The sequence below is a fragment of the Asterias rubens genome, chromosome 7 (genome assembly GCF_902459465.1).
Source record: "Asterias rubens chromosome 7, eAstRub1.3, whole genome shotgun sequence".
In the NCBI taxonomy this organism is placed as follows: Eukaryota; Metazoa; Echinodermata; class Asteroidea; order Forcipulatida; family Asteriidae; genus Asterias; species Asterias rubens.
The window spans coordinates 20,262,223-20,276,360 of NC_047068.1; the positions used below are offsets into that span (position 1 = coordinate 20,262,223).

Consider the following 14,138-nt stretch of genomic DNA (forward strand, 5'->3'; position numbering starts at 1 on the left):
GCAGGCCGATTGGTAAATCTGCTCGCCAGAGAGGGCGCCCTCTGGTTTAAGTTTCTGCTTCGTGTAATTTAATGACTTGTTGTGTGTAAATAAACCTCCAAAGAAAAGGACAGAAAAGTCAGTAATTGTACATCCTTGTGTCATTTTCAACTGTGTGCTTGCAACCCCCGGTCAACGCTACAGTATGTTGAAATGATGCCATTTCTACCGTTTGGTAACCCCTGGGGTTATAGATTCCAAGGAGCTTTTGGAAACAGTATCCAAAGCACAAGAGAAGTATATAGAACAATGAGCAGGATTTCTTTATTTGTGAAAAAAAATATTGTCTGGTTTTCTTCACGACATAAAAAGTCTGAATTCAGCCAAAAGTCTGAACAATCTCATCCCTGACTTCAGGGTCTTATTCTTCTATGGCAACATCTCTCTCTCTCTCTCTCTCTTATTTTCCCAGAACAAACCCTTGTTAATTCATCTGGACAAGGAAAGTCTGCACTAATAGCTGTTTTGACAAGGGATTTGTACTCAATCTTCAATCCCTTGCTTGAGATGCTTTAATACACACTAGCTGTGTAGTAACATAGTCCTATGGGACTTTGATGGCATTTCATTTCCAAAGACCTGGAGTTCTATTTTTCTGATATCTCAGATGAAATATTTACATTTATATGAACAGCGATTAAAGAAAACTGTTGAATTGCTAAGTATGAGATTGAATTACATGCATACTTGTACATGCATACTTGTACACAAGGGCAGTCGGGGGAATTTTGGCGCTGATTTAATTGTGTATTTCTTTTATTTATTTATTTTATTTAGGGAAGGGGATTTATTCTTTACCAAAGGAAACCATCTACAAGAAATGCAGTAATACAGCCAAAATAAGTGTATACGTAGCAACAGCCAAAGCAACAATATCTCCTTAGTCAATCACCAAATAAAATGAATACAGACCAGTACTGCAAAAATATTTTGAAATTGTGAAAAACATTTATTTCTAGAAGCCTTCAAATATGTGTAAAAAATTTTGCTAATTCCTTTTCATCTTTCTTTGGTCAGGCCTGATTGTGTTTAAAAACTAGTTTAAACATTTCACCACACTTAGCCGGCACTCCCCTGACCTCATTGTCAAGTTCCCCGGCGGAAGTTTCAGGAGGACAACTAACAAGTACCAAGCACGCTTTGATTCCCTTATCTAAACATTCGTTTTGAGGAAGGTCCTGGGTTCAAATCCAACAGGACTTGGAAAGGACTTGGAAAGTACTGTGTAGCACTCTCATGAATTTTTATTACTCAAAGTAGTTATTAGCATAAAAACTTACTTGGTAACAAGCAATAAAGAGTTGTTGATGGTATAAAACATTGTGAGAAACGGCTCCCTCTGTGTAGTTTTTGAGAAAGAGGTAATTTCTCATTCAAATATTAAAAGACTTGCTTCAGGACCAAGCCTTTTTTAGGCATCTAAAAGCACACAAATTTGTGCAACATGTGTTTTTTGTTCACTGTTCTCTTGCAACTTTAATGACCAATTGAGTCCAAACTTTCACAGATATTTATTTTAAGCATATGTTGGGATACACCAAACGAGAATAGTGGTCTTTGACAATTACCAATAGTGTCTCGTGCCTTTATTTGGAGCGAATTACCTCAGTGAGTCAAACAACTTGAGTTAAAGGAACACGTTGTCGTGGATCGGACGAGTTGGTCTATAAAAAGCGCTTGTAACCGTTCGTATAAATGCATATGATTGGAAAGATGTTTTAAAAGTAGAATAGAATGATCCACACAAATTTGCCTCGAAATTGCAAGGTTTTCCTTTTACTTTGCGAACTAACACAGTCGGCCATTTATGGGAGTACAAAATTTGACTCCCATAAATGGCCGACCGTATTAGTCGACGAGGTAACAGGAAAACTATGCAATTTCGAGGCATGTTTGTGTGGATCATTCTATTCTACTTTTACAACATCTGTCTAACCATATGCATTTTATAACAAACGGTTACAAACGCTTTTTAAAGACCAACTCGACCGATCCAAGGCAACGTGCTCCTTTAAGTGCTTGGACACTCGTTTAGCGAGTACTAGGTAAAACTTGTAACAAGGTTTGTTGTTAGTGCTGATTGGATGCAAATTGTACAGCTACGGCTGATGCTATTAGAATGGACCCGTCCTTTTGTCGTAGTCGTAGTGAGCCTTAATTTTCCTGAAATCATTGATTTTCCCACGATGGATTTGAAGTGTTGGGAAATCTCTATTGGTAAATCTACATACATGTACGCTGCTTCCCGGCCTCAGGTCGACCTACGATTTTCTTGCGGCTGCAACAAACCGTCGGCAACGCGCTGATAAAATATGCTTAGGTCACAACAACTGAGAAATCTTGCACCTGCGATTGGTTCCCGACCATCGGGATAACGTCGTACATGTACAAGTTGAAGTTTTTTTTTCTATCCCTGCATGCACACCTGTGGATCAAGGAAAGGATTCCACCCACAATTTGATGTGTGCATCCCACTAGAACTTGAAATGTCATCAATACGCCAAACTATTCTACCACTCGCACTATACAAGCAATATCATTTGCTGAAAGGCCCTTATTTTTTCATTTGAGCTGTAACAAGATATATTTGCGCATGTATAAAAAATTAACACCAACATCTTCAGAGAAAAAAGGTTATCCTTTTGGGATGCCCAGCTCAGTCAAAAGAAGCTTCTGAACACTCCACGCTGATGTACCTGTCACAATAACCCCTTTTACATTTTTTGCTTCTCAGGACGAGATTACAGAACTAATCCCCCCCCCCACCTCCAACACTCAATCCTACAAAAAATCTCCTTTCTGATTCCATTTAACCACACAGATCTGGTGTCATTCCCCTTTTACTGGCAAGCAATTTGACTATAGAGTAACTTCTCTCTAGTGGCATCAACGCTTGATCCAACCATCGTGGTTTATAAACATTCACTACAGATCTTTCACTGCCACGATGGAAATCTGGAAACATTTTATACTTCATCTTTTTGTTTTCGTATGAAATCAAAATACTTAAGGGACTTTAGGGAGAACTTATTTTGATCTCCATCATTAACCAGCAACCCCCCCCCCCCACCCTGCCACCCCCGTAAAGTGAAGTGAACTTGCATGAACCCCCTTGCAGTAGGAAGTCACAGGTATAGACAGTGTAGAGAAGGTACTAGGATAGGACGTTGGCTAGCAGCCGGAAATTAGTCTCTATGATAATCTGCCCAGATGTCAGAGATGTTGGGGGGGGGGGGCTTAAATCTAAGCATCATTTGCATCTTTGTATCAAAACAAATTTAATCAGAGAGCTGAATAGGTAGAGGATTGATGACTTGGAAGGTGTCAAATTTATGCAGGGTGGATTTATGCCTCTCATCTGGCAATTATTGTAATATGTACTGAATAAGTTGTTGTTGTTTTTTCCATCTTAGTAATTTTTGGGGAAAGTAACAAATAACTATCTTTTCTCATGGGATTTGAGGCATTGCATGGCAAGGTATCAATATATAATTAGATGGTTTGCGATCACAACATGTGTGTATCTACTTGCCAGGTAGACTTTGCTACTTTGAGAACTGTCTTGCTAAATATTATCCACCCAGAGAGTAGATTTTTCTTTAGTTCACAAAGTTCTAAACCTGAAGTAACTTCAGGCCTTGAATTAAATGGAAGCCCTGGAGATTGGATATGGACTATATTGCCCTCATCTTGGCCTTTGTGCCTCTTCAGAAGGATCCCCCAAAAAATTTCAAATCCATCCATCCTTTACCAACTCCTTGAAAGGTGTCAAATTTATGCACTGCATTATGCCGGGTGGATTCCATCTTCCCTTCTGGCAATTATGGCAATAGCCTATATTTTCAAGGAATACGTTTCCATCCAAACATTTAAAAAAAACCTCTGATTACCGATTGAGCTTAACTTTTCACAGGTTTTTAATTTTATATGTAAGTTGTGATACACGAAGTGTGGGCCTTGGACAATACTGTTTACCGAAAGTGTGCAATGGCTTTAATCTAAAGTAACTTCTGGACAGGTATTAAACAGAAGCCCAGAGGTTACATGGCCTATATTGCCCTCATCTTGTCCTTGTTGCACCTTCAAAAGCATTCCATGGATGTGACAATAGTTGCGAACAGGGCGAAATGGTCAAACACGTACAATGTCGACAGCTGGTCAACAGATTTGCTCAATTTTTACCACTTTTGAAAATCGTGACACATATTCCAGGAACATGAAGGGGGGGAGGGTTACGTTACCGCAACTACCCTTTACAAAAAGTACTTCACTGCATATCCAGCAGCACATGCACAAATAACATAAATCAAGAACAATGTTCAGTTTGAGAGGTGAAAAACCCCAATTGGGCAAACCCACGCAATCAGGTAGGAACTGAAAACCTCATTTTCAGGGAACTTTCCACAGAATCAGGGAAAGTTGACAGCTCTGGTATGCTACAATCAGGGAGCCTTTTTCGCTTGGACAGCAATTTTTGCATCCAGACAACTAGCGTGAACTTATTTTATGCACACTGCATGAATGCAAATATTGAGTAGCATATGGTGATTTTAGAGTAGCAACTCTGATACTTGTACATTCTCTGTAGCCTTTTGTTCTGCTATATGTACAAGGGAAATTGTTCATTGTGTATCATTGTACAATTTTGTATTCGGTTTAGTGTAATAAGAACAGTACACACACCATCCCCACAGCTTCCAATGTGTAATGAGGCCTTACAGAATTAGGCCTTTCCAGAATGCTTCAAATTTGTGCTAAATTGCCAATGTAATGGCTAATTAGCATTTGAAACAACTTTTTCAGAATGTTGATGGGGGAAAATTAACTGTTGATGAGGGCAATGGACTTTGCAATGATCTTATCCTAGCATACACACTCTACGTTGTTATTTTTGAGTAGTAAATTTCACTAGTTGCCCATCAGGCATAATCTTGAGAAATCTATCCATGTTGAATGTTCATTAAAAAAAAACAGTTGATGGTCCGACGATTTATTGGATACTTATTAATACCTGGGACTGTTCATCCATTCTGATTGGTCGAGACAGCATCACATGGCCATGTTTAAATAAGGGAATAATCTAGTGGTGATGATGAGTCCGTTTCAAACCGGCAGGGTTGTGGCCACTGGTTAAGAACGAGACTACTCATTTATTAACGTTTATAAATGCCCTTTGGTAAAAAGGCATAATAAAGTAGACAACTCTGCCAAAAACTTTGTTTTCCAACATTCTTGAGCTCTGTTCCGTGTGTTGCATTTTTATGAGACAGCTTACGGATAGCATTTGTGCGCATAGTAATTCATCCTCGCATCTAATTGGGCTAAACCGTACAAACGCTATCCAAAACAACCGGTTATAAACAGCTCTAGCTGTGCCTTTATCAACCGTTTAAACACCCCTACGTGACATGCTCTCCACAAAAAAGAATAGCAAAACAGTCTGGGGTATTTATGAATGTGTGATATAAACACAGTAAGAAGTCTTTAAACAAAGGCACGGCGCGAAAGCTTATGTGTGACATTAATTTACGCGTAACACAATCAATACATACCAGTACTTAAAGAAACAACTAGAGTAAGCACACCCGCATACACGCAACAATTGCAATTTGACCCTTTGCCAAACAGAGCCTGACAACGTGACACTTGGTAGTTTTCAGCATTTGTTAAATGGATTTTTATAGATTTTCCGCTTTTTAACAAAACCATTCTTATGAATGGGAATAGTTATAAGAGTAGTGACTCAGTCTTAAACGGCAATTTAAAACCTTGCAGGGTCGTGGCCGGGCGATAAAGGACCTCACCGGTTTTAAACGACCGTTTAAAACCTCGTTGCTTTATCTTTTATTCCCTATTTAAAGACCAGCTTGAACGGAAACAGCAATTGGTGAAACTCATTTCAATATGTGTTCAATTGATATGGATATTGAGTTCACTTTGAGCACAAACAGAATTTAAGCAGTCATTGCTGAATACCCAATTCCGTGCTTCAGCAAAATAGCCATATGACATCATCACTCATGGGCTGCTTTTGTGAGAGCTCTGTTTTGTTTCTAGCCACTTTGTTGCAACACCAAACCAGCACCCCACAGATGGCATCAAAGTATTGTTTGTTTTGATGCACGTCATCAACAGGTATAGTTCAAGCGTAGTTTTTACAAAATATCGAGGTTGGAGCAATTGGTAATTAGGTAAAAATTTAGAGGAGAAAAAATTTCAAATGATAAACAACCGAATTATAAACAAGTTTGTGTAGTTGTGTAGTATTACCATTGATAATTGTTTGATCAAACTAACGATCAATTGAGAGCTGTTGATAGTATAAAACACTGCAAAAAGTGACCCCTCTGAAGTAACATACATGTAAGTACATGGTATTTCTCACATAAATATTTGAATTTTCTTCTTTCCAATTGAGCTCAAATTAACACAGGTTTATTAACTTGAGACACTGGTCTTTCACAATTACCAAAGGTGTCCAGTGTCTATAAAGGCACTGGACATCTTTGATAAATGTCAAAGACCAGTATTTTCACTTCATTTCAGAATACAGTCAACATAATGTTAACATTTCAAAGTGAGGGAAAACAATAAGTAATCATACTGCAAGGTTTTTAAAGGGACTGGTCACCTTTGGTAATTGCCAAAGACCAGTATTCTCACTTGGTTGGTGTACTGTATCTCAACATGCATAAAATAACAAACCTGTGAGAATTTGAGCTCATTTGGTTATCGACGTTACAAGAAATTAATGGGCACAAAAACATCCCTGTTGCACAAATTTGTTTGCTTTCAGACGTCCAAATAAAAGGCTTCAGACCTTTGAATATTTGAGTGATCTCATTAAATCCAGGGTACTTCAGAGGGAGCCGTTTCTCACAATGTTCTACACTATCAACAGCTCTCCATTGCTCGTTTAATTACCAAGTAAGTTTTTATGCAACCAATTATTTTGTCTAATTACCAATAGTGTCCAGTGCCTTTCAGACAATATCCTGCAAAATGGAAAATCTAATCAAATAGTCATCGCACTGTTTCAAGCAACTGCAGGGATTTTGTTGGAGTCTCGGATTCACAATCCAATTTACGATGAAGCTCCCGCTGCATCAACTGCTGTTTGACAATCGCAAAAAAAAAGTATCACTCAGAAATAATCAGTGTGAAAATGAACAATAGTACATTCAAAGTTCACAGACGACGAAGCGAAACACCTCATCTACGCCATCACTGTGAGCTGAACATTTATTTTTCTTCATTTCGCCGAAGCTAAAGAAGTTGAATATACCCTCCAATTTGTCGTTATGCATCCAGAAAATATTTAATTACAATGCTACAAATGAATCAATAACAAGATAGACTCAGTGTTATAACAGTCAGTATTAAGTCTTTTGCAAAACAGCAACAAGCAGAATATTTGCCTTCTTTCTAAAAGCAAAGATGTAATATGAGGGGAAGCAATAGAGAAAAACAGTGCACTTTGACGAGTAAGAAATCAGTGTAAATTTACAAATGAATGGAAGGGGGAAAAAATATTTGTCGTAGATCAATGCTGCAGTAAAGACAAAAAGTCGGGCTTACCAGAACCACGATGTCGTACGCATGAAAGAGGTCTTGCAGGCTGATGTGCTTGCCCACTTCCACATTGCCCAGGAAAGAGCATCGCTGATTGTCTGCTGCTAGAGTTGATGTGAACTGGTTGATCACATTCTAATTATTGGAAAGACGTTCAAAAAGAGAACATGAGAAAATAGAATTAGCCATACAAACTTCTTACCTAGCAGAGTAAGGCTACTTAATGTATAATAAGACCATTTGCTACTTTTTTGCAAAAAGAAAACAGACTGTCTCACAATTAAGTTACATGTCATAAGTTAAAGGGAAGGTACACGTTTGGTAATTACTCAAAACAAATGTTAAAAACTGACTTGGTAACGCGCATTGGAGAGCTGTTGATAGTATAAAACATTACGGGAAACGACTCCCTCTGAAGTAACATAGTTTTTGAGAAAGAGGTAATTTCTCACTAAAATAATAAAAGACTTCTAGAATTTTTTATTCCTATCTGAAAGCACACAAATTTGTCCAACAAAGGTGGTTTTTCTTTCATAATTTTCTCGCAACTTCGATGACCAATTGAGGCCAAATTTTCACAGGCTTGTTATCTTATAAATGCTTATGATGGGATACACTAAGTGAGAACACTGGTCTTTGACAATTACCAAAAGTGTACAGACTAGATTAGCAAGAAATTTTTTTTCAATTTTAATTGTCTTTAGTAACCTACTTTAATCGCTCGGCCCCAGCGCCTTGCCTTAACCAAAGACGCTGGGATGGGCAAACGTATCAAGCACGCTTGTTGGTAAAATGTTCAGTCCCATCCTGCATCACACCAACACTGCACGCATGAATCCGTGCAAGCTGATTAGTTAGCCCATCCCAGCAGTCCTATGGATAGACGTGGTCGCTGGGGCCGAGAGAACCTACTTTACAGAGTTTTTATGCCTGTGTGGGGTACCTGTGAACCTGAAATGTTAATTAACCCATTCAAATTTGTCCAATCTTGCCTCATATAAAAAAAAGGGCTTGAAAACTATAGCTGCTCTCGTAGGTTTTTTGGAGTCTTTTTAAATTTCATTACTTGGGTCTAACTCGGGGGTACATGTTGCATGGCGTGTATTGCTGTGTACTACCAGCCGTCGGTTTCACCAAACTCTTCCTAATTCAGGATTAATCTTAGGACTTGCATAGTAGGACGAGTAAAGTACCGTATCCAAAGACGTAGGACGCATTGAACCCATCCTAAGTTAGGACCAGTTACTTGTCCTCACTCGGATAGGATTAATCTTAACGTTTCGGGAAATCGGCTGCAGGCTTCCAAGAGGGTACCCAGCCATTTCACTCCAGGTACCCGGCTCTAGAATTACCGGAGGCACAAGCTAATTGTACACTTACATACAAGGAGAGAGCAGCTGACAGGCTTTGAGTTTGTACATTTACGTTCTTTCCATTCATCTTGGTATAATCATCACCACAAAATGCCCAGACATTGCTAAAATTGAAAAACCCCATCCCAGACACTAAGATTTACTGACATGGATACACTCAAAGAAAAGGTTTGCAACCCATGTAGCAACCAAAATAAAATGAACTCCCGATAAATAGTTTAAAATCTGGGTCATGAAATGTTCATTCAATTAGTCATATTATATCTATCCTGAATGAAATGGCTGGGGAAACAGAAATGATCAAGTATAATTTTGTTCTCATGGGTCAAGAAACATGGGGAGATCTCAGCGCAGGTGTATACAGAAAGCACACAGTGCAATAACCTCATGGTGTCCAGCATGTGTTTCCCCGTCACTCCCTGCAGCAAGAGGTGCCACAACACTCTTACAACACTGTCCTAACTGAAGATGACGGAATTAAATGATTAGAGGGTAAATGATGCGATAACTGCACCCTGTCGGTTCTGCTGGAAATCGAGAAGATACACCTGGGTCTGGGGTGCACTAACATCGCTCTAAACTTGGAATAGTGACTGATACAATATCGATTGGACTTGGGATAAAACAAAACAAATTCATCATTTCTAATCTCAAAGGTCACTGTACTTGTTATCTCTCTTCCCTATTCATGTATTTCATGCTTATAATGTTACACTAATAGTTACCTGTTTATGTTTGTTGTGTTGTCGATAAGACTCTGCTTGGTTCGAAATGTCAGGCCACTAACTATATTTTACATTTACCATTATAAGTCCTTGTGTTGGTTGAACTTGGAGTGAAACAAAACAAGCTTATTTCCAATCCCAAAGGTCACAGTACTTTCTCTCTCTGTATTCATGTATTTCCACTTCACTGCTTACAATATGTATGTTACACCTAGTTACCCGTTCATGTTGTGTTGTCATTTAGCCTTCGAGAAAGACTCTGCTACATTAAGGTTCAAAAACGTCAGGCCATTAATTTCTTCTTTTTTTTCATTACCAATAGGCCTTTGAACTTGGAATGAAACAAAACAAACATCATCATTTTATCTCAAAGGTCACAGTACTTTTAATCGCTCTCACTCTCTATTCATGTATTTCCACTTCACTGCTTATGTTACACTTACCTGTTCATGTTTGTTGTGTTTTCGATTAACCTTCAAGAAAGACTCTGCTAGGGTCGAAACGTTAGGCCATTAACTATGTTTTGCATTTATACCTTAGGTCCTTCTGGTTGGTATTAGTTTCTTTTTAACAGCTAATTCTATTTGATTACTTTTATCATATTCACAATGTACTGCAATGTATACAGGCCTTGCACTTCGCCCTTGAAGGAACTCAGCAATTTCCCTCTGGTAAGGGACACTCGGGTATGGAAAATGTACATTTGTATTGGAACTTTTCAGAGGGCACCAAAGCAAAAGCACAGGGCAGTTGCCAGAGGTGCAGTTGGCTATTTTGAGACCTTTGTAAAATGGAGGTACTTCCATGGTACATGTACATGTATGCGGAATGTCTCTCATCGACTGTCCCTTCTGTATGTAACTTCACTAACAGCAAGTTGAATGGCCCCTTGGTTACAATGTATGTGTCAGATAGTTTTTCATAAGACAAAACCAAAAACAACAGTTCACAAAATTGTCCAAAGAAGTACTCCCCAAAACCCAGTTAGTTGACCGCTCGGACACAACCACACAGGCAATCGATCCGAGACAATTCTAAGACATTCAATACATCTCAACTTTAATTGTCTCAAAAGGAGAGCAGTGTTTAAACGGCATAAAAAATCCATACACTAGAGTTTTGAGTTACTCTGCTCTAAAGTGGGAATATGGAAAAAAAAAACTGATTTCTGAGAAATTTATTCAAAGCCAATCGAGACACAAGAAGGTTCCGCATTTCGGATTTTAATGCAAAACATTTAGTTGATGACCTAGGCCCAGTTTCATAAGGCTGTTAGTGTTAGGCAGATAGAAAGTAAACTTTATTGTATTTTGACTGGAAACTAGTTTCTGTTGTTTTCTCAACAAGTAGGGTACTCTATATATATGAGTGCAATCAACTTTAGTAGCCGTAGGAAGAGGGGATGCGAGTGCAGTCAACCTAAAGGCACTGGGATGGATAATATTGGTAATTACTCAAAATAATTATTAGCATAAAACCTTACTTAGTAACGAGTAATGGGGAGCTGTTGATAGTATAAAACATTATGGGAAATGGCTCCCTCTGAAATAACAAAGTTTTCGAGAAAGAAGTAATTTTCCACGAATTTGAATTTGAGACCTCAGAATTAGAATTTGAGGTCTCGAAATCAAGCATCTGAAAGTACACAACTTCGTGTGACAAGGGTGTTTTTTCTGTTATTAATATCTCGCAACTTTGACGACCAATTGAGTCTAAATTTTCACAGGTTTGTTATTTTATGCCTATGTTGAGATACACCAAGACTCAGGTCTTTGACAATTACCGAAAGTGTCCAACTGGACTGATGTCTTTAAGTTGCCTAATGTATTGAGTGCAGACTAAATGCAATAGCATTCTGTCACCAAACCAATGTTGGAATAGAAAAAAGAAGAGTGACTTTACACCTTAAAAGCAGGAGCTAGTACACATTTAGGGCTACAGTCTGACAGTAAACTAAGCAAACATACCAGGTCCGTGTCAACATGACAAAAGTGTACAATTTTACACTTATGGTCAAGCTTTTATTTTCTCAAAGAATTACAATAATTGCTTTGGTTATTCAAAATAAATGTACATTGCGTTAAAACAAAATGCATCCAAGTCTGTGACTTCAGACTTTCTTTCCTAAAGTAGTTTACATGTTACATAATAATAATAATAATAATAATAATAATAATAATATGACACTTGTAAAGCGCAAACATATCCACCTAGCAAGTAGGCGCTCAAGGTGCGACAAAGAAAAACAATGAACAAAAAACGAGAAATTTAAATTAAACTGTGTTGTTGTAGGCAATTACCATGAGGTGGATTTTGAGGGTAGTTTTAAAGGAGTTGAGGGATGAAACAGAGCGAATGTTGTGAGGAAGGCTGTACATTCACGTTTCTTTTCAAGGTTCAACTTAATTAAAGTGACTTTTGTCTAGACATTTCGTCATTATAGTAACACACAATTTGTTCAAGTATAATTAACCTTGGACTCAGCTACATCAACAAATTAAAATGCAAATAACTCACTTGGGGTTATTGATTTTTAAAAATCATTCACCAGGACCCGACAGCGCCTGCCGTCAGCCACCAACCAAGGTCATTACCACGCAGTGAGGACCGGGTCCGAACACTGTTATTCCTGGTGATAAATACCTTTTTATTGAAATAAGAGACTAAAATTTTCCAAATTTTGTGACCTCTCGGCGATACTCAGAAGCCATATTTTAGCTTTTGATGGTTCCCGTCTCTTTCACACGTTAATCACATTTCGGATACTTTGAGACCAGTGACTCTTTTGAATTATGGTCTGTTCAGCGCCATCACTGGGGTCAAAGGAGGCAAATGATTGGACGATAGCTGTTCTTTGTGCGTTAAAAACGCGAGTTTATACGCGTGCACCTGTTACCTCAAAAGTGTTACATTTTCAGCGTGTACGCGCAAGTGCGCGAAGTTGCAATGAAACTAACATGAAAATTTGACAGTGCATGCAACACGCAAACTAGTTTTACACGATATATGCTGATTTAGGGGCCCACTTAATCGTTATTTTCCCAAAGCCAGTCTTTATACTGCACGTTAATACACCCCTACGAGACCAGGTTTTTACCAATCAGAGACTTGAAACCGCCCAAGGTATTTATTAATAATAAATAATAATACGCAGTTCTTATAAAGTGCTGTCACACCCGAGGGCATCTCACAGCGCCCATTACCCTGGACACAGGCCAAGGACAAAGACCAAGACTCAAGTCCAAATTTTGCTAATCAGAAACACCAGAGCTTGAGTCCAGGGACTTGACCATGACATAAAAAATATATATAAAAAACAGGATACAAAACTGAACACAAATTCCAAGAAATTCACAAATTTGAACCAGGAACCAAACAGAGTCTGGGCTGCATCTGTTTTACTCCGAAGCAGATTAAATAACTGTGTGAATCAATTATTTAAAAGACGAGGGGAAAGGTATTCACTCTTTTATTACTCTAACCAGAAGCCGCTGCTGACAGCACAGGGCTTAACAAGATTTATAAATAGTGGGGGGCGGGGGGGGGGGGGTATTTCTAAAATTGTCCATGGAATGGCATCAGCACCTGCAACTGAATGTATTGAATCAAACTTTTATTTGTTGGGTTAAAAAAAATATCTTGATGGAGACAGCTGCTTCATGAATTGATCAGTTTCACACTCAGGAGGAATTGTGGAAAAGCCGGGGTAAAAGAGTTTGCCCTGTAATTCTGGGTACTTATATTACATCTAGGCCTACAACATGTATGTTGGCATTTTGTTTAAGACAAGTAGGTCATCCCTGTGTCCTCCTTTCTTTCTCGAGCTTCCTCTCCGTTTCAAAAGCAACAAAACTTTAAAAGGCAAAGTCAACCTTGGGCCTATTAGTCCCTAATACTTGTAGTAGGAAAACACAATCTGAGAAACATTTTGCTGTAATAGTTCTCAGATTTCAATTTTTCGGGCATAACAAATTTAATTTTTTTCTAAAAATTTTCATTCAATTTAAGAGTAAAATTACCAAATATACATTCGAATCATTGAAGATGCACAGCGACTGTTTGCTTGGACTTCCAAGTGACAATTGTTAGTCTGGTTCCCCCCCAACATTGTCATTATGATTTCATATTTATGAGACAGAATTGAGACCATTTATAATTTCAAACATTATTTTCATTTTAACAAAATCCTTGAGAGCTACAAATCAGGAAAAAAAGGTAGTACTAGAACTATCCATTTAAATTATGTGGTCAATTTTTAATACTTAAAAAATTTTGTTGGGGATTCAAAAACATATTCCAAAAAGAAATGGCAAGGGCCGGCGCGACCCAAGAAAATTTTGGTTGAAAGACTGGAGTGAACCCACTAAGCTATGTAGAAAGATTAAAAAATTCTGGTAAATTTGTGCCAATTGGTGACTTTGTCATTTTA

The 14,138-nt window shown here is 38.2% G+C and overlaps 1 protein-coding gene across 1 annotated transcript in view; it reads right to left on the reverse strand.

The window, feature by feature from the left end:
* The window catches only part of LOC117292868 (NADPH:adrenodoxin oxidoreductase, mitochondrial-like), a 53,307-nt gene that overhangs the window by 35,696 nt on the left and 3,473 nt on the right, over positions 1 to 14,138 (reverse strand). The window contains exon 4 of the mRNA XM_033775038.1: positions 7,618 to 7,746. Within this exon, the coding sequence (XP_033630929.1) occupies positions 7,618 to 7,746 (129 nt within the window). The remainder of the gene's footprint in view (positions 1 to 7,617; positions 7,747 to 14,138) is intronic.